Below are 21,057 nucleotides of genomic sequence, written 5' to 3'. Positions count from 1 at the left end.
CTTGGGGGCACGGGTCCTTGGGGACATGCTGCTGCCTTAAGCCCAGTGGTGTTTCCCTGAGAGTGCATGTGGCATTCTGGAACTTCTCCTTTGATAAACGTAAGTGTGACACATTAACCAAAAGAAATGTGCATGCATATGTGTCTACGATGTGTGCCGATGGCCTAAGACACTTTCTACGAGGTGCAAAATGACAGGATGGTTTAGGAGGGAAACAGCTCATGTGCGGCACAATTGGATGTGTAGTAAATGAGATGTCAGAGAAGCTGACCACTCGGGAACTACAGAGACATGCACTCACGGGCTGGCCTATCCTTCCTGCGTTCGGGACAAAACAGGTGCGTGCACACGCGTGGCCCTGAGCACTCAGCGGTCAGCCCCGTGTGCAGTGCCTGTTACGTCCAGGCCAGGGCATGCAGCGTCCTACTCAGGCTGCATTCACCCCCAGAGCTTCCAGAGGCTTTTCATTTTCAATCCAGGTTGCTTTGATACAGACTCTAAGTTCATCATAACAACATCGTAACTAGCACGTAGGACAACTAGGCAGATGTCATGCTTTAAACAAAAATGACGGTCACAGCACTTTAAGGGAAAAGATATAAAAACATCACTCAAAAACAAAAGTCACATACCACAGGGGTCAGAAATGGTCCACTAGAGATAGATTATACAGAATTTAAATCATAGAGAGGGACATGTCATGGGCACAATGACAAAAAGAGAAATCATATTGCAGAAGGAGGAGAGGATGGGGGCCAGCAGCCATCGGTTGGTTTGAAGTCACTCCTACCCAAGGAATTTGGTTCCAGGAGGCCCCAGCTGAAGGATGCGGCTGACCAGACTTTCTCCCTCATTAAGGGGGGGAGGGGCCGTTGGCAGGTGCAGCTTACTGAGCACATCCAAAGCAGCAGTGAAAGAAAGAACAGAAGTCAGCTTCAGGGGTGTTTTCCACAGAGCCCAGTGCCACCCGCTGGTCACCAGGGTGCAGTCTGGTTTGGTCCTGCCTCCTCCATTGGTCACAGAGCAAGGAGCCAGACCCAGAGTGCTCAATGGAGGCGCGTGGACAGGGAGCATGTGGGGTCGGCCTGTCCCCAGTGAGGGCGGCCGCCAGGGCACAAGCTGGCAAAGAAAAACGGTGCTCCACGGGAAAGACGAAGCTGCTGGGAATACAATGAAAACTGGCCCCATGCAGAGGCCGGGTGTTTTCATGGCTATTCCTCCACAGATCTGAAGATTATTGAAAAGCCTAAACGACCTGAGCATGAGGGAGGGAAGAGGGGCTGGGATACGGTGTGACGGGAACCACGGATGGGGAACTCCTCTGACCACGCAGCGCTTCCTGACACCGCCCAAAGCGGCAAGGGCTCCGCTATGCCTCTGGCCTGACGGGAGGTGCTTTCTCGAACTGGGAAAGAGACGCAGCCCTTTCCAGGTGCTAACGTAATTTGGAGCAATGTGGTCCTAGTTTGTCCCAAATTACAAGGCTTTAGAACGTTTCCTGAGTTCTAAAGCAAGAAATCCTCTCCCCGACATGACATCGGCAAAGCAAAACTTCACGATGAACAGGATTTTCTCCCTGTTTTTGAGCACAAAGACTTGCTATGACAAGACTTAAATACAATTGATTTGTTTCAAACTGTTTTGAAACTTTCCCCATCCCAAACGTCATCCTTTTGTCAGTTCTTGGCATGTTGAAATACCACTTCATAAAACAGCAGCCGTACAAATAAACAGAAGAAAAAAGAAATGCTAGTTTCTGCTCAAAACTGCTAAAATGAGTATGGCGGAAGTCAGTCTTGATTTTGTCATCTTAATGAAAACTATGACTATACAGACCGCCATTGGAGTGTGTAAGACCCAAGGTAGCAATTTTGATAACAGAAGAGACATATCACATGGACAAAATTTGTGGAAACTCTATAAAGGCAACACTGTTTTCCAGAGTGAACATATTGTTTCATAACCACATGAGACTTCATGTTGGGAATAGTAATATTTCTTCTGTGACTGTACCATTTAAGTCTCAGAGGAAAAAATTAACACGTGCCATTGGCTATTCACACTGGAAGTCCAGCCGCTGCTGTCACATCCAAAGAGAAGAAGAAATTAACCTGAATGTTGAACTCATTAACGCTTGAAAATAAGAAGCATGTAAGTGGAGTCAAGCATTCAGATGCTACTTCCGATTTTTAAAAAATTTCCTAGCGGCTCATCTTCTTTCAAAATGTTCTGACGTACCTTTTTCCATTCCATCCCAGTGTGTCAGGCAGAGGACACAAGCTCACTGGTGGCTACGTTGGAGGTTTATCAAAACGCTTACCCAAGGAACTGAGCACCAGATGGTCCGACTTCAATCAGGCGGCTGGCCAGGCCTTCCCCTTCCACCATCGGGGGCATTGTTGCCAGTCGGTGGCGTTTGACCAGGCGGCAGGTGACCCGCGTTGGGGCCGTGCACTTCCGCGGGGGGATTATGATGCGCAGCCCGTTGTGCCTGCAGCCTCTCATGGCACCACCGCGGGCATCCACCATGAAACTAACCAGGAAACTGAAAGTTGAAACGGAAGATTAGATGGGGTTTGAAATATTGGGCAGTAAACAAGATCTATTGAGTTAATTTTCTTTATAATGCACTGCTTCCGAAATATCTTCGGTCATTTATATGTATGATGGCAAAAATTTGTCTTTAAAGGTTATTTTAGTTTATTCCAATGTCTTCATTGCTGTTTTGCTGTTGTTCTAAATTTATTTTATTTGTATCTGTAATCCAAGATGATTTTGCTGATTTCTGCTAATTTCTGTTGACAATAAATATAAATTATAAATAAAAATATATCCAATTGGCTTAGAAAGTAGAATGAAATTATATAAAGAACACGGGTGAGTCTCCTTTTGTTATAAATGCAAAGATTTCTGCTTCCTTCAATGTGTGTCCAGAAAAATCCACACACTGAAATAATGGAAGGATGGTGGGGGAGACCCACACACTGAAGTAATTAAGGATGGGGGGGAGACCCACAATCTGAAGTAATGAATGGGGGGAGACCCACAATCTGAAGTGATGGATGGGGGGAGACCCACACACTGAATTAAGGATGGGGGGAAACCCACACACTGAATTAAGGATGGGGGAGACCCACACACTGAATTAAGGATGGGGGAGACCCACACACTGAATTAAGGATGGGGGAGACCCACACACTGAATTAAGGAGAGGGGGAGACCCACACACTGAATTAAGGAAGGGGGGAGACCCACACACTGAATTAAGGATGGGGGGAGACCCACACACTGAAGCAATGGGAGGATGGGGGGAGACCCACACACTGAAGTAATGGGAGGATGGGGGGGAGACCCACACACTGAATTAAGGATGGGGGGAGACCCACACACTGAATTAAGGATGGGGGGAGACCCACACACTGAATTAAGGATGGGGGGAGACCCACACACTGAAGCAATGGGAGCATGGGGGGAGACCCCCACACTGAAGCAATGGGAGGATGGGGGGAGACCCCCACACTGAAGCAATGGGAGGATGGGGGGAGACCCCCACACTGAAGCAATGGGAGGACGGGGGGAGACCCACACACTGAAGCAATGGGAGGACGGGGGGAGACCCACACACTGAAGCAATGGGAGGACGGGGGGAGACCCACACACTGAAGCAATGGGAGGACGGGGGGAGACCCACACACTGAAGCAATGGGAGGACGGGGGGAGACCCACACACTGAAGCAATGGGAGGACGGGGGGAGACCCACACACTGAAGCAATGGGAGGATGGGGGGGAGACCCACACACTGAAGCAATGGGAGGATGGGGGGGAGACCCACACACTGAAGCAATGGGAGGATGGGGGGGAGACCCACACACTGAAGCAATGGGAGGATGGGGGGAGACCCACACACTGAAGCAATGGGAGGATGGGGGGAGACCCACACACTGAAGCAATGGGAGGATGGGGGGAGACCCACACACTGAAGCAATGGGAGGATGGGGGGAGACCCACACACTGAAGCAATGGGAGGATGGGGGGAGACCCACACACTGAAGCAATGGGAGGATGGGGGGAGACCCCCACACTGAAGCAATGGGAGGATGGGGGGAGACCCCCACACTGAAGCAATGGGAGGACGGGGGGAGACCCACACACTGAAGCAATGGGAGGACGGGGGGAGACCCACACACTGAAGCAATGGGAGGACGGGGGGAGACCCACACACTGAAGCAATGGGAGGACGGGGGGAGACCCACACACTGAAGCAATGGGAGGACGGGGGGAGACCCACACACTGAAGCAATGGGAGGACGGGGGGAGACCCACACACTGAAGCAATGGGAGGATGGGGGGAGACCCACACACTGAAGCAATGGGAGGATGGGGGGAGACCCCCACACTGAAGCAATGGGAGGATGGGGGGAGACCCACACACTGAAGCAATGGGAGGATGGGGGGAGACCCCCACACTGAAGCAATGGGAGGATGGGGGGAGACCCACACACTGAAGTAATGGGAGGATGGGGGGAGACCCCCACACTGAAGCAATGGGAGGATGGGGGGAGACCCACACACTGAAGCAATGGGAGGATGGGGGGAGACCCCCACACTGAAGCAATGGGAGGATGGGGGGAGACCCACACACTGAAGCAATGGGAGGATGGGGGGAGACCCCCACACTGAAGCAATGGGAGGATGGGGGGAGACCCACACACTGAAGCAATGGGAGGATGGGGGGAGACCCACACACTGAAGCAATGGGAGGACAGAGCAGAGAGGAGATCCACAAAGCACACTACACTCTTTCCCAATTTTCATTGCATTTGCTGGGATTTTTTTTAAGAAAAGAGGAAAGCCACAGATCCCTATCTGTGTGGATGTCACATGGCTTCACCAGCACAAACTGCCGCAGGTCTCTACAACTAGGCATACATCGTGACAACCTCTAAAATTCTGAAAGGCGTTCAATCTAAGTAAGTTATGGGCTAGAAACACAACTCACTTCTGTTATCTCGGACAAGAGAAAAAAGGAGAGAGTAGAACCCTGTCACAGCAGAATCCAGCACTCACTAATCATGCTCCTAACGGGAAATCCTGCTGTTCATACTGCGGTGGCGGAGGGCGCCCGTGCCCCCACCGGCCTGGACAGCTCATGCAGCGGGGACCCGAGAGGAGGCGAGTGCACCAGCAGCCTGGACCCAGCACGCAGGCAGCCGCTAAGGTTTCGCATGGTGCAAAACCGAGGGCTGGAACCATCAACTCGGTACTGAGAGTGGATGTTCTGGTCTTTCCCAAGACACAAGGATGAAGGTTGGCTGCTTTTCATATTACTCGTCTTTAAGTATAAATCCTTAAAAAAATCTTTTCTGTGTTTTTACATGTATTAATCAATTGAAGAACCTGTAATACTTCTGGATGAATATAAAGGTTTGTGTTCCTTTTTATTCTTTTTATTTGACTATGTGCATGTTGATTTTTATGAAAACTATAAAAAAACTACTTAAGTTTCAACCGGTGCTGTTACAAACTCATTGCAGTACTGCTGACTTTCTCTACGTTTCCCATCTTTTGATTACTATCACCACTGGTGACCAGACAGGGACTCCAACTCGTCAGGAATTTAATAGTATAGTGTCCGCTTAATATTACCTCTCTCAGTGCTGTCTGTACCCGGGAGGGCACTGAGGAGCTGCCTGTCACTCACGCCATCTGTCATCCCATTTCCCTTCTCTCTCCACCCCAGGGACAGCTCACGGCCTATATGACGTCCCCACAGAGAGAGCCCGTGGGGATCAGCTGGCAGTGCGTTCTCTCTCTGAAGCAGTGACATTCTTGGCTGGAACAATGTTTAACTATGTGTTTAACTACTTTCTCTGATTTTGTCATTGACTGCTCCTTGGGAAATCCTCTCTGTTCTCATTTACTCCTCCTGCAACATGTATCACCCTCCTAACTAATGCCAGGTGCCCTGCTAGGAACTGAGGTCACAGAGAGGAAAGACACTGTTGCTGCCACAAAGATGTAGAGGTTCTGAGCCCCAGATGTCACATGAGGGTTTGGCTGACTCAGAATCACTTACTTTCCTGGTGACTGAGAAATGAGTTATAACCACACCCAGGAGCCATACAGGGGCCAAAATGGCAGCAACCTTATTGGCCATATTTCTTCCTGTGTTCCCCCAGCCCTAGCACAATGTGGATGGAGATAGTTCATAAATAATTCTTGAGTAAGTGAATGAATGGAAGAGTGAAAAGAGCAAGTTGTGAGAACTCGTACATATTTATTTCTAATAAAGAGAGGGCCTTCGCTAGAGTACTGTGTTCCCCCGAAAATAAGACTGGGTCTTATATTAATTCTTGCTCCAAAAACTCATTAGGGCTTATGTTCAGGGGATATCATCCTGAAAAATCATGCTAGGGCTTATTTTCCAGTTAGGTCTTACTTTTGCAGAAACACAGTTGAAGGTAACAGAATTCTTTGGTCAGAACTCATTCAAATTACTCGGGTATTTCAGCTCATAAAATAGCAAAAATCAGACTCAAATAATGTAACTGCAGAATGAACAACTAATAAAAAGTTGAATATGTAGAACTGTATGCTACAAAAAGTCTTTTCTTCAAATAAGAGGGAATAAGAGATAAATGATGATTCAAGTTATACCTCGATGCTGATGAAAAGTCTTTTAGGCAAAAGTCAACATGCTAATCAGCTAATCCCAATAGTTTATAGCATAACACTGGGTACACATTGGAGCACTTTTATTAACCATGTCGGATTTTCCAAAGGCGTCCCTACTTAGATAGGTGTAGAATTAGTTGATAATTTTTTTATGATGTGTGAAATAATTTTCACAAGCAAAAAGCAGACTGTAAGAAATCATTCACTTTTTTGTTCCACAGGAAAAAGTGAAAAGTTGGAATGTGTGAGTCACAAGAGGAATCGATTCACATACTAGAGTTGCGTAAGTAAACATGACTTTCTCCTATTTTCAGGAGATTAAAAATGGGACAAGAGAATGTCCATAAACACCTGGAGGCGAAAGGCACTGAGATAAAAGGCTGCCGTGAGTGGGGATGGGGATGGGGGGGGGGGTGTAACTGACGCCCAGCTCTGTGGTTGGTGAGCTTTGCACTGAAGCCCCATCTGTAAACAAGGGGGCACCTAATGCCCTGACAGGGACAGCGAGGGTTAACTGCGTGGGTAAAGAATCTGGAATCCAAAAATGCTTGTTCCCATCGCTTCCTTTCCCTGCACCTTATGATTTCACATATTCTGGATGTCTTAAAAACTATGGTGCAATATGATACCTAGAAAATAATGGAGAAACGAGCATATACCGAATCCCTTCAGTGAACTGGAACTTTGCTGACAGTTGAATAGGATTGTGGGCCTTTTCTCAGCTTGTGAACTTTACTATTTAAATAAGACCTAAGAATCCTGCTGTCACAGAGCACAGGGACCAGGCCCTCGCCAGGGGCTCTCTCTGATCGCCATCCCATCTGCGTCTGCCTCGAATTACTGCTGTGACTTTGGGCAAGGCGCTTAACAAACATTTCGGTTTCAGTTTTCTCAACCATAAAATGAGACTTTGACTAAATAAACTCCAGAGCGGCTTCTGGTGTTACAACTCTATGTGTCATTTACTGTTAACGTGGCTGGGAAAGCTACTGGAATGTTCCATTTCAGATGCTCTGGAAGCATTCCTACTGGGGCGATAAGCTGCTCTGACTCCAAAGAAATACATATTGTTTCTGTGCCATGGCTGACACGCCACAGGGGCCCTGCGGGAGGCCGCACTGCAGCAACGTCGACTGAAGGCTGTGCAAACAGGAACGTGTAACACGCTTGGCAAAACTGCGCATCTCACTCCAGGCGGAATTCCGCAATCATGCAAGTTAGGAACTCACTGCAATTTTCTAAATTGTGAGACAGTGTTATCACAATTTAAAGAGAATAAAAGCCCAAGCAATGCACCATCATTATGCAGACGATTTGCCTACAAAGACATAATCTGATTAGCTGAACAGCTCCGTGCTTCCAAGGTGCAGTAGAAAACACATCCCGGTCTTTCACGGAACACACCCGCCACCCACGAGTTACCAATTCTTAGGTTTGCTTTCAGTTCATCCAGGACCGGGGGTGGGGGCAGGAGGAGACTGCAGCATTCAGAGTTAGTTACTGGGTAAGAGTAGGAAAGGAAGGCTTCAGGGTGCTTCAGTGATCGCATGCACACCACGAGAGGAGCCCCCTCAGATCTGATCCTCGGACAACCCCACGCCAGGGGCTTTCTCCTCTACGATCCCCTTAACTCCCCCGAACCCCAGAATTCCATAACTGAAACACTGATGGAAAACGGCTTTGAAAAAAGGAGCTCAAACTTGTTAAAATCACTAAACAGTTTTTCATCATTCATAATTTCACGTATAGAAATATAGTATTTAGTGTGTGTCTTAGAAGAAATGAATGGATGGATATAAAATCTTCCAAGTTGGAAATATAAAATGTTCTTATCTGTGGACAATCTCTATTATCAGGATGCGTGATTGTATAAGAAAAATACTGTAATTAGCAGTGTGATGAGAACCTTCAGAATAGCTATCGGACTAACACACAATAAGGAATATTTTTAGTGCACTGACTAGAATCGTTCTAGAGCACAAGTCCCAAAATACCCAAAGGCTGCATGTGAAGCAGTCCTAGCAAGGAAATGCACTGTTAATAGACTCTGGGCCTTCCGTCCACCTAGAACATCATTTAAAAACCACCTGCTAAGTGACATGTAAAATCAAGGCCTTTACTATAACTTTAAAATACGTCAGCCAATTAGTGTAACTGCTAGGAATGGTGTTTCAGCCTGTCGCACTTCTCCTCCCAGAAGAAGCCGAGACCCGTGACGGAGGCAGGTGTCCAGCAGGAGTGCATCAGTTTGGACACACACCCCTCACTCCCACTGAAACCCAAGGTGCCCACTTCCTCTTCGCCCTAGAGAAGGGGAACTGGGCCACGGCCGTGACCTGGACACTGCCCCTGCCCTGGTGAGGCCTGCTCACACTGAAGCACCCCGAGGAGCGTGAATGACGCAGAGGTGACAGAGAGGAACGGGCACATGTTCAGAGAAGGAATGATGCAAGTTCACCTGCTGCTGTCACGGTCGATACACGGAGAGGTGCGGCTGCAACAGAACACACACTTTAGCACAGAGAAGGATGGATACAGTGAAACATAAAGATCAGAGGTGACTCTCCACTGCACTTTACCATTTATAGACCATACAGTATTCCCCGAAAGGGGCGGGAATGCGAGTGAGATCCAGCTCTGTGCAGGGGCTGCGGTCAGGGCCCTGGGGTCGTCAGAAAGCCCCTGGGCCCCGACCGGCAGCCTTGCTCAGCTCGGGCTGTGTGGGTGCTGGCAAAGCCCAAGCGTGCAAGAAGCTACCAAACACCCACGGGCACTACAATGACAGTTACAGTCCGATTCCATGGACACAATTTTGTCCCCATGGCTTTTCATTCATACTCCGAATATTTTCATAATGATCATAAAGCCCTGTGGGCTACTTGAGAAGAAATGCCAACAGAGAAGGCACAATTTAAAGAACAGCTTCAACGACAAACAGCAGCATCAAGTACAAGGCAGAGTGGGTGACACGAACTACCTACGTCACAAAAAGCGGTGTGAAAAAAACAAGGTCAGGGCTTTTGCAGACCGTCCTTCTGGCTCCCGGCCGTGGCCCCGATACTGGTCACGGGGCCTGAGCCGGCTCTGTAGCCGCGGCCTCCACCCCCTTCTACCTGCGTCTGCTCTTCCTCAAACCCCACACGTTTTCACACGCTTCACCTGTGTTTCATACACAACAGGACATATGTTTCATGGACCAGAAATCCAACCCGACAACACAGTTGTTCTGCTACTTATAAAATCACTGTCTACACCCGAAAGAATTTACCTTCCCATACCTTTACACAATGAGGGTGCGGGAAATAGAGGAACAACCAAAGTAACTGCACTAGGAAGTCAGATAAATATTAATATTGTCAGATGGCAAACAGCCTTGACTTCCTTACATTTCAAAGATCAACTTGCCCTGTTAGAGCGAGTATCTTCACTTTCTTGAATAGATTTAATTTTTTAGAGTGGTTTTAGGGTCACAGCAAAATTGTCTTTGACACGTTTTCATGAAAAAGAAGTCCTCTAAAAGATCACTTTCTTATGGACTTTTCGTCGCTACAACATCTTCTAGAGCGTTACATGAAGAACTGACATTGTTGGCACATGGCTATCATTAAGCAACTATAAAATAAAGACCTTTGGAAAGACTTTGAAATGAATCACAGAACAGTTAGTACTAGGAAGTGTGTCTTCCATCTGCCAACTCATTCTGCAGTTATGAAATGGAGCCGAGTTATAAAACGCAAGTTCTTGCCCAAGAAGATGTTGGTAGCACCGTGGCTGGGATGCTGGAAGTGAGTGTCGGTTAGACTGTGAGCCACACTGTCGGCCTTTCTTTGCCAGGTGCTGTGTCTCCCGGGCGGTCAGACTTTGGGCTCGCCCGTCCCTGTTCCCGGCAGGCATGGACACGTCACTGGGAACAGCGCAGGTGAAAAGGAGTCCCTGCTGCTGGTTCTTAATAACCTACAGTCCCTCATGGAATCTAATGGGAGGTTACACACAAAAGTAGTGGCGTGCACATAAAAAAGCTCACTTTATTACCCTCCCCACCCAAAATCACTTTTTTCCTGACATTTCTGGGCAGATTTTGAAGCGGCTTAAGAATTCACCCAATTAATTAACAAGGGACTCACTCAGTTCCTTGAAAAAATATGTAAAAACTGCTACTCAGGAATCTGGTGTGTAAGGAACAGAAGGCCAGGCAGGAGCCAGTTACCCGACATGAGGGGACGCACGCTATTCGTGTGCACGAATCACACAGCTCGGTGGCTCTCACACATGCAGCCGTCAGGACCAGTGCATGCCTAGCGAGAGTCACTGTCCTGCTGTAGCCATTGGCTGCACTGCTCGCTCACATCCTGCCGCAGACACCGCCAGATGACGCGTGCCTGGTAGCACACCAGGGAGCCCACCAGCACGTGGGGTAGCCCCACATGGTGCTGTCGAGCCACAATGCACCCCGCTCAACCGACCAGGGACATGAGGGTGGTCTCGGAAATGCACAGGGACAGGAAGTACTGAGCATGACAGTCCGCTAGGGCTTACTCATTTTAGGCAAACTGCCAATCGTGTAAGACGCCTGTAATCCTGTAACAGTCATCTTCCACACAAGTAACCTGAAACGCGGACATTTTCCGAGATGTACCCAGGTCACATCACGTGTCAGGACCTGAGTGTCAGGACCTGGGTCGGGATCGGGCTGCTCTGACGACAGCCACCAGTCTCGCTCTCACAGGCTGTCTTCTGACCGCATGTACCCACACATGGGTGCGTGTCTTAAGGGCTGGGCCAGCGCCCTGTTTTCCTTGGTGCCTGGCCCAGGCTTGGGAGTTGTAGAGTGGGACCGTGTGTGAGGAATGAGCACTGAGTGAACGGGAGAGAAAAAGGATGTGGGGGAACTAGGTGTGTGCTACTGAGCCAGGTCTCCCAGCAATGGAAGCTTCGGTAACAGTCACTCCTTTCTAACGGTGCCTACGAAACATATACTCATACGTCCGGCCTACGGGCGCTGGTAGAAGTCACGGATGCCACAGTCCAACAACACAGGCTCTGCTGTGACCGGGCTGGGCGGGGCCTGGCATTAGGTGCCACTCTAAAGCCCAGGTGACTCGAACTATAGACAGAGTTGAGATTTACTTAGAGTCAGTGATCATATTTGACATTCATGGAAAACCTGGTTGACTAGAGACTGAGATTTTAAAGATCTTACCTTAATACGTGGTTAATCTTTAACCCCTGGACACTCAACACTCTGACTCGTTCGTAACCCAGCTATCAGCAACCCGTCACGTTCTGCCTAAGACAATGCCCCCCTTTGCAGGTGGGATATGGATTTCACCTACTGCATGTGCTGTTGGATTCTGAGCTGTCGTTCAACACTCTAGGCCCACCTCTTCCTTTTTCTCATCGTGGCTCCGAAATTTACTAGCAGAATGAATGTTATGCTTCTGGAACAATTTACAGCTGTCAGATTTTCATTATCTCATTTTATACTTAAACATATGTAAGTAAATTTAAATTTGGGTGAGGTTTCATTTGGTTTTTATTGCCCTGAATAACTCTTGCATTAGGAACTAGTAGCTTTTACTTTTTTAACAAGGAAAGAGTATCATGATTATTTTCTGTAGCTATATAAATAATTTTATATTCTGAGTTTTAGTAAAAACTTAGGTCCAAAGGTTCAAACATTTTAACTATAATATCTTGAATGCTTTCCTGAAAGGAGAATGTTTTAGAATCAGAAAAAACAGAAAAGATCCACAACTCAGAATAGTTCTGGGGATTATGGATAAGGAGTTTGGGATCATAATTTAAACGTCACAGTACTGTATTTAGTTAGATAAAAATATGGGTAGGGCTTAGAAAAAGTGATTAAATGAAAAGTGTTTTAAAAGTTTCAATGTAATTATGAGATTACTGTATGACTGAAATGACTAAAATGTAAGGGGAAACCAACTGTGAAGTGTTACCATTTAAACTCCTCCCCGAATTTATGTTCCACGTTACTGACTTCTCATACCTTCAGAACATCGTTATGCTGACAATTATTAACTTGAAGCCCTGCTCTCTAATGAAATAACGTAAGAGGCAGCATTTCAGCAGCAGCATGTTTGCTGACTTGAGAAGGTGAGTGGGGACGCGTGCGGACTCGAGCGCCCTTCTCAGAATCCCCACTTCAGAGAGCACGTGAACTCCTCATCTGTGTGTGGGACTCACACTTCTGTCAACTTCATTTTAAATGCACTGACACGTGAGAACAGGAATTTAGTAACAAGGCAGGCAATCTCCATAAACAGAACTTTTTAGAAAGCAAATGGTCCTGCCCCTCCTTTTTAGACATCATTTTTAAAAATAACTTTTATTTTACAGCTGATATGTAGGCCATCTTAAAGACAAACTGAACATTCATGAGACCACTGGTATTTACTTGCTAGTTAAATAGCAAGCTGTCTGACGCAATTTGGCCAGCTATTTTAAAAGCACAGTTTTCCCATGCTGAATCCAACCTTTTCCACTGGTCTGTCTGTGCAGACAGAGTCCATGGGGGGTGGGTGCAGCCATGTTATTTACAAGTTGAAAGCCAGGCCACTTCCCCTGTAAGCTAGGCACCAGCTCCAGCCACAGGACAAAGCTGTGATTTTCACACTCATCTCTTTTTACCCTTGACCTGGATACTGGACACTGACGTACTTACCCTGAGTGAATAGGGCTGGAAGAAAGGGCCACGTTGTCCAAGTGCTCGGCACCCCAGCTGAGGCGGTAAGAGTTCCTTTCTGCCTCCTTGGCGAGAGCCGACACCTAAACACAAAGACCATGGGTTCAGTCCAAGTGCTTTTCCTTCAACTCAATGAGAATATAATCAGCTCTAAAAAGTGGTGTCACAGAAAGGTGCTAGTGTTACCTGGAAGAGCTTCCACTTAAAGGCATAAAACCAGGCACTTAAATTGTACCTTCATAATATGTTTCCACTTAAGCTACATTATTGGTATAAGATCTCATTTGTGTGATTGTCTTTGAAGAGAGCAGGCACTCATGGAACTCGTTATGTCCAACTGATTAAGTCACAGCTAATATCAAAGCATTCCGTGATAGATTCCACGTCTCTCCTGATAGGTAATTGCTAAACATTCAGAGATGTAATTTAACCTGCACCTTTTATCTCATACCTTAAATGCATCCTACCTCACACTTTTCCCTTTAATAGACGTTTCTTAAAGGAATTGATTTTTATATAATCTCCACAGAAGAATTCGGAATAGCTGAAGAAACAAGCAGCAGGTTTTAGAAAACTTCTGCTCATGGAAAAGTCGAGGGAATGCTTTTCATGTTTTAGAAAACCCGCAGATCTCTTATCCTATTTGTCAGTGAGTTACGATGATCATTTGTTTAGAGTAAAACAATTTCTCTGGACATTTCCAGCATCAGGGCATATTCACAAGCTCGCCAAACAGAAACATGAAGGCAGAGTGACGTACCTGGTGGCTGGGGATGAGGAGGGTATCATCCGTCATGGCACTGTCTCTCAGGTAGGAGGCATGGCCCAGCGGGTGAGACCTGTCGGAACTGAAGGACCGGAGGCTGGTGGGGTGGCAGGAGGCCATGGTCACATGCCCACAGCGACGAGGGGTGGGAGGATGGAAGGATGAGCCGAGCAGGAGAGTGAAGAGAGGGAGCTATTAGCCACCGTCCAGCTTCCAGGGGACACAGCTGCGAGGCAGCAGGGGACACGGTCCCAGTGCCACTCTGCCTCTCTGTCCAGGCGCCGCACTAATACCTTTCGACTGGCTCCTACCACTCACTGCCAGGGGCACCAGGGAACACACAGGTAGAATCTGATACTCCTAATCTGATTCATTTTCTTCCCAGAAAGGTTTGAAACCAGTGGCTGTCGCTTACTAACTGCCAACGCAAGCGACACACAGGAAACAATCCCAGGGCAGATCACTTCAATCTGGGTTAAATGTCAATCTCCCTGCAACTCAGAAAAATACTTGGGGGAGAGAGCCAGCCTCAGAGGGAATAGCAGGGAAGGCAGGTTTTGGGCCCCTGATTTTCGCTGTTCTCCGCCCTGTCCTCCCGTCCAGCTGTGACTGACTCAGTGCGGGTGACGCCCCTGGAAGGTGCACAGGGCAAGGCCCGAGGTCACACGCATGCTTCCTGAGGAAGTGGGTCCTCATGTGTGTCTCCGGTGTCCCCAGCGGGGCTTACAGCCGAGGACAGTGCTGCTCCCATCTGTCCTGTGTAATGACGAAGCACCAGTGTGCTGGTTGCCGTGGCGATGACACACGTCGCACAGCGGCCGTGTGAGAGCGCCGCCCGGAGCCGGCACGGCCGCCAACACAAAGCAAACGCCATGACACTGCCCAGACGAGGCTTCAGCACAGGCTCCGGGCCTTCAGAATCAATGTTTTTGTTGTCATCTGAATTTCAAAGTTCTGCATGATACACCCAAATGTGATGGGCAAAACTTGACATCCACACAGATGCAAGTTCATGCCTTCCTAATCAATTTTTACATGCGTTTAACTAACAAATAGATTGACTGCTCAAATAAGCTATATTTTATGCATGTCAGCCCCAGAATCGAAGTTCTCCATTCAGAATATCAGCCCAAAGCCCACAGGGGACAATGACGAGATACACAAGCTCTCACAACGGCACAGAAACAAAGGCTGGTCGGAACTCGGCCAGTGAGAGCTGCAGAATTATGGACTAAATATCAAGTTAGCATTGTTGTTCGCAGAAACCACCTGCACTTTGCAAATCCCACTTCTGGGAGCCACACATTGCCATTGGTGCCACCGCCCAGCTTCTCTGAGGGAGTCTCCCTGCTCTGTGGTATTTCCGGCCTGTCTCCCTGCCTGCTATGCTTTCTGCCTCCAGAGGACAGTGACATGAAGCAAAGGAGTTGATTACTGCCTCCTGTGTGTTTACACCTACATACACCTGCATGTTTCTAACAACGTGAAATGTGAACAAAACGTGGGGATTCATTACTTTACATCACAGGGCTCTTGGAGGACACTGAGGGCTGAGCCAGCCGCAGCGGGAGCGTCCGGTCAGCTGGTAAAGCAGCCATGGGGTTCAGCCTGGCAGTGAGAGGCCGCTTCCATCGTGGCTGGTTCTACCGTCGTGGCTGGTTCTACCGTCGTGCAGTGGGATCTGGATGATGCACTTCCTAAACGAGCTGCAGGCTACTGAGAGTAACCCGGGCCTCACCCTGAATCTGAGGATGGGCCAGTGATAAAATTATTGTGGGAAAGGGTCTTTGATCTCAGCAAATGTTGTCTCAATTAGGGGAATGAACAATTTCTTTTCCTGCTTTAAACCACAAAGATAGCTTAGACCCAGTTGTGTGTATTCTGTGCCAACAGCACTAAATCAACAGCTCTTAGATTCTCTATTTTGTGTTGAACTGGGCCAAGGGAAACAGGAGAGTCACGCGTTGACATGGTAAGGCTGTCTACGCACTCAATGGCCCCCATCACGTTCTGCAGGGCTCCAATCATTAGTTACGGAATCTCTACTCATGCTTCAGAACTCCAGACTGTGCCTACACACATGTTAAGTACCAGATTTACGTACATGAACAGCACATGACTGAGAGGCATTGGGGTACAGGACAAGAAGTGGAGATGCCGTCACTAGGTAGAACTGGCCCTTACACGCAGCACGGGAACGTGGAGACACGGGTCTCCAAGGGAAGGGGAGTGCAGCGTGGATGGGAACGAGCTGATGGTAAACAACGGCACCTCAGCTAGGACCTCGCCAAGTGGCTGCTGCCATTGGAAATGGCAGCAGGTCTCCACTGCCCCCTCCAGCGACACATCCTGACTGGGTGGGTGTGTCTGTTTTAGGAAGGGGATATCAAGGAGCTCATCTGGGTGACAATGTAAAGCCATGTTCTGTAATCCATGTGTCGTAATAACGTGGACTTCTGGGTCTGTCTCCAACTGGTTTTGAAGCAGGAGGGGGCGCATAGAGTGCTGGTGTTGCTTTTTGTCTTCCTTAAAGCCCCACCAGGAAAGAAATACAGAGAGAGAAGAAAGAAACAGACAAGGTGACTTACGACCACAAAAAGGAGATTAGAGTACAGAGACAGACACCAGAGTGCAGACAGAGAGGAAAAAGACGGTGGGACAATGAATACATTGGAACCATCTGCCTCAGTATCTCCACCCGTGTGATTTTATTCTAGCTCATTCTGCTTACTGCCTTCTAGAGTGCTAATTATTTAAGCAATGTTTATAGTTTCTCATTGCCCTGTTTTCTATGATGTTATAGAACCTACTGAAATGAAATAAAGTTAGAATAGTCCAACAGTAGATAATTGTCCTGTCTGAAGAAATAATGACCAGCACAAAAGTCTGAAATAATTCAAGTCTCTGGTTCAGAAACTGTCCACTTGATTTAAAACATTACAGACAAATTTAAATGTTTTGCAATAGATGGGCCATTGTTTTCATTAAGTCAGAGGTCGTGCTGTTCAGTTATCCACAGGAATATAAATTCTTACTCGCAGTTCAGCTAAGATTTGCCAGAAGTGTTGTGATAGTTTTAAATTTATACTTTTTTCACTACAATACACTGCTTTATAGGCACATATTAGGTTGCATCAAAGTCTATAATTTCACTGAAAAGTATAATAATTACTACCTTAGCAAGTTGCAATATTCATTAGATGTTCCATCAATGGAGTTCTCAAACCCACTGAACAAATGAACATTGAAAAGTTTCAATGTGTTTGTTCTCATACATGGAAAAGCTTCTGTGGTTCACTGCTAGTTAGTATATTAAATTGAATTTGGATAGCGTTTTAAATTTGTAAGCAATAGCAAAATAAATTGGACACAAAATCCAGCTAATCAGAAGTCGGCTGTGTTTTTATTCAACATATGTTAACTGCACCTGTTTTCGTTCTTCTGCTTCCAGGTACACTTTATGGATCACAATCATTTTTCCCTCATCTCCAAACACAGCAGGCTAATGAGGTGTGTTTCCGGGAAGCCACACTAATTAATGTCCCATCAACTACACGAGGGAGCTGTGACGGCCAAAGTCAGGCCTGGGCATGTCCTGGATTTTCTTTCTAGTAACATAGTCTCCCTTCAGCTTAGTACATAAAAATCCTAATTTGAGAATAAATCCATAATTCTAGAATACAAGCATGCCTGCCAACACACACACAGACACATACACTTGCTGGGCAGTGAGCGGGGAAATGGATGGACCAGGAAGGTCATGTTTTCATGCCATGTAAACCTACCTGGGCATGGTACTATTGAAAGCATACCAAATAAAGAAATTGTGAAAAGGTAAAATGGTTACTGAAAAAGGTAACATATTGAATTGTCAACGCAAAATAGAAAATAAGTAAATAAAACAAACAAGAGAACCATGGCAATGCGATGCTGCCTGTGATTCCATCCTGGTGCTCTAGAAATGCAAGTGGGGACCTGGGGAACAGGTCGGGCCTTGTTTGTTTCATTCCCTGGTCCTGAGGTGCTGAGGGGAGAATCAGCAAACCATTGCCCCATTTTACAGAAAGTACTGTTCTAAAGTCTTTCTCAACCTAAGTACTTTGATAGAAGGAGCAAATACCAGATCAAGCACTTACTCTGAACAGAAGAGACCACACGGGACAGAAAGGCTTGTTGGCTGATGACAGTAACATGACTATTCACAGATTGTTACGAACTGGTGCAAAGCCATAAACATCCATTATACCGAAATCTGAAGTCTTTTAAGAGTCTCAGATTGTGAGGTCCAAACCTATCAGTGCGCCAACATTCAATACACAGAACCCTGAGCCGGTTGGTCACCAGTCCCCCAGGGGCTGGTCCTTTTGCACCTGGACCCACGGACACCCCCCCTCTGTGTCAGTCACCGGAGCCAGGGAGTCCATCCAACCTCCCCCGCTGCTTCACCCCGCCTGCGATGGCCATCGGCCGGTTTTACCTCACAGCTGTGTTCTCTAGCCTCTCACTTCTCAAACTGTCCCATGACGACCAGCACCAAGTCTCTAACATCAGCTCACATCCCTGCAGTGGTTTCTCATACTGTAGAAACGGCCAGGTCTAGCATTCGACAACTCTCCTCCAACCCGGGCTCATCTCAGTGTCCGAGGGATCCCCAAATACAGACACGACCCTTCCCTCACACTCACACCCCAGCACCACGCACCTCCCTGCTCCTGACACACCAGGATCCCAGGCTCAGATCTGATTATGGCTGTAAATGCCTCCCCATCCTTCTCCAAAATCACCACCCACCATCCCATCTGCTCCAGGAAGCCTGGGCCTCAGGCTCCAGTCCACCAGGCGGTCCCAGGGCCCCAGTTTTTCTCCCACCCCATCGGACCAGGGGTTTAGCCAAGGTACCTGGGCATGTTTGCTCCCCCAGCACCTACCACAAGGCAGCCCAGAAAGGTACTTACTACGTGCACCACACTGAATTATTAAAAATAAGGGGGGGGGGAATTCGTGCTCAAGGAAGCCCAAGGAAAGTTTGGTTTTGCTAATTATCCATTTAGAATTGACTACTCGTCAGGGTATTTATTTCGTAGACTCCAAATATGCTGGATACAGCTTATCATAGAGCCAAGATGAAAGCTGCAAGCATGATATTACCACGTGGTGAAAGACATTCCACACTATGGACAACTGTACGTGTCACCTAACTTGGCAGCCATACTTTTCAGGAGGAACCATGGAACGTTCTCATTCAGTTTGCCTCAGAAAACAACAAAGGTCAGTTGGGCTACTTAGTAAGAACCCCAAATAACACTGATCTAGTATTTCAGAATGTCACACAAACCTCCCAGGCTTGTCCCTAAAACCTGGGCTCCTTCAGACCTGGCTCAGACCACTCGCTCGATCCAGGCTCTTGGGAGGTTACGTCCTGGTTCCTCTGAATTCCCTCTCTTTTAATCCTTCTACTCACAGAAATTACAGCACTGACAAAAAAACCCCAACGGACTGGAAGCATCTGTAATTGCCACTCAAGTGCAGTGTCCATAAGGCAAAACTGCCCTTCCCATCGGCCTAGAGGAGAAAGTGGCAGTTGATTCAAGATACCTGTTTAAGGGGAGCGTTCTTTATTCATCGTGGCTCTGCTTCCTGCTACTTGTTTGACTTCCACTAAGTTACTGAATCTCTCTAGGCCTCAGTTTCCCATTCTTTAAAATGGGCACATAAAGATGCCAGAGAATGCAGTAAGAGAACTGCTGACTGCTGAGAGGGGTGAGTTACCTGTCAGGTGTCACTAACTGTGTCTGCCTGTCTCACTACCACCATGAACAAGTGCTTCACTCACGTCTGGCTGATATCAAGTGTGAGCTTCACGTGAATACCTGTCAGAGCGTCCTCCCTCCAAACTGTACCGCAGGTAATTCATACCATCCAGGAACTGACTGCTGGGCAGAGAGTCGTCGCCCAGCTCTCTCAGGTCCTCAGGCCGGAGGTACTCCCCCCCGTCACCTGTCATCGTGTCGTCACCTGGAAACAATTAGGAAGAGGGAGAATTACTCGCTAAATGTGCTGTCAGGTAGGAACATGATCATGACTGCAAACATCAGTGTGTTACACCGACACCACGAGACGTCGCACTGAGAAGGAACAGAACACGTGCACTGAAAACGTATTACAACTTAGAGGGGCGACATTTGGCTGAATTCCTGTTACTTCCCAAGAAGAACAATTACCTGGGCTATGAATCTTTATTCAGTTCCCTCTGCTCGTTTCTTTGTCACGACAGCTGTTTGTAGCGTATACTATTTAACCTCACATGTGCTCGCTCCCTAAGGAGGGTGAGACAGGAACAGCATGCCAGGCAGGCAACAATGTATCAAACATCCAGTACCGGGTGTTGGTCAACTTTCAGGACCAACAAGGTGCAAGGAGGGAGACATCACTTCAGGATGGTGCAGTGGGCTCCGTGGTGCCCCCCAACTTCATGTCCCCTGGGCAGCCCAGGACGCGGGCTTGTGTGGAGACAGGGTCTGTACAGGTGTGATTAAGGTAAGCACGGAGGTGAGACCATAGTGGCAAAAAGGATCCCTCCCCAGAGCCTCGGACGTTAGTCCTACCATGGATTTGTGGCCTCCAGAACTGCGAGAGGATAAAGCTGAGCCACTGACTTGGTGGTGATTTGTGGGTGTGCCCTGGGGAACCCCAGCAGAGTGGACGAGGAACCACTGAACGAGTTGCCCTGGTCATCTGCTGGCTGCACCTGATTGGGTGGACATCACGGGATCCAGGAGAGAGGCTCGTGAGTACGGGTCGTGGAGGGCAGTGACAGCGGTAAGGGCGAAAGAGGGACACGTGTAACTATTCGAGAATGCGCAGCAGGATAAGCTGGCAGCCGGAAGTGTTCAGGGAGCTGAGCAGCAG

The 21,057-nt window shown here is 47.7% G+C and overlaps 1 protein-coding gene across 6 annotated transcripts in view; it reads right to left on the bottom strand.

Annotated features, from left to right (window-relative positions):
• ANK2 (ankyrin 2) overlaps positions 1 to 21,057 on the bottom strand; it is a 193,845-nt gene that overhangs the window by 43,017 nt on the left and 129,771 nt on the right. For 4 of the 6 annotated variants that reach the window (XM_081075592.1, XM_081075593.1, XM_081075594.1 and 1 more), the window contains exons 24-29: positions 20,019 to 20,163; positions 14,143 to 14,245; positions 13,362 to 13,465; positions 9,135 to 9,170; positions 2,321 to 2,545; positions 791 to 889 (exon numbers count right to left, since the gene is read on the bottom strand). In XM_081075592.1, coding sequence (XP_080931718.1) covers positions 791 to 889; positions 2,321 to 2,545; positions 9,135 to 9,170; positions 13,362 to 13,465; positions 14,143 to 14,245; positions 20,019 to 20,163 — 712 coding nt within the window. The remainder of the gene's footprint in view (positions 1 to 790; positions 890 to 2,320; positions 2,546 to 9,134; positions 9,171 to 13,361; positions 13,466 to 14,142; positions 14,246 to 20,018; positions 20,164 to 21,057) is intronic. The other 2 variants (XM_081075596.1, XM_081075597.1) reach the window with 2 other exon arrangements.

The sequence above is a fragment of the Rhinolophus hipposideros genome (genome assembly GCF_964194185.1).
Source record: "Rhinolophus hipposideros genome assembly, chromosome: 16".
NCBI lineage: Eukaryota > Metazoa > Chordata > Mammalia > Chiroptera > Rhinolophidae > Rhinolophus > Rhinolophus hipposideros.
The sequence above is the reverse complement of the archived record's forward strand: the minus strand, read 5'-3'. Positions and strand labels throughout refer to the sequence as shown.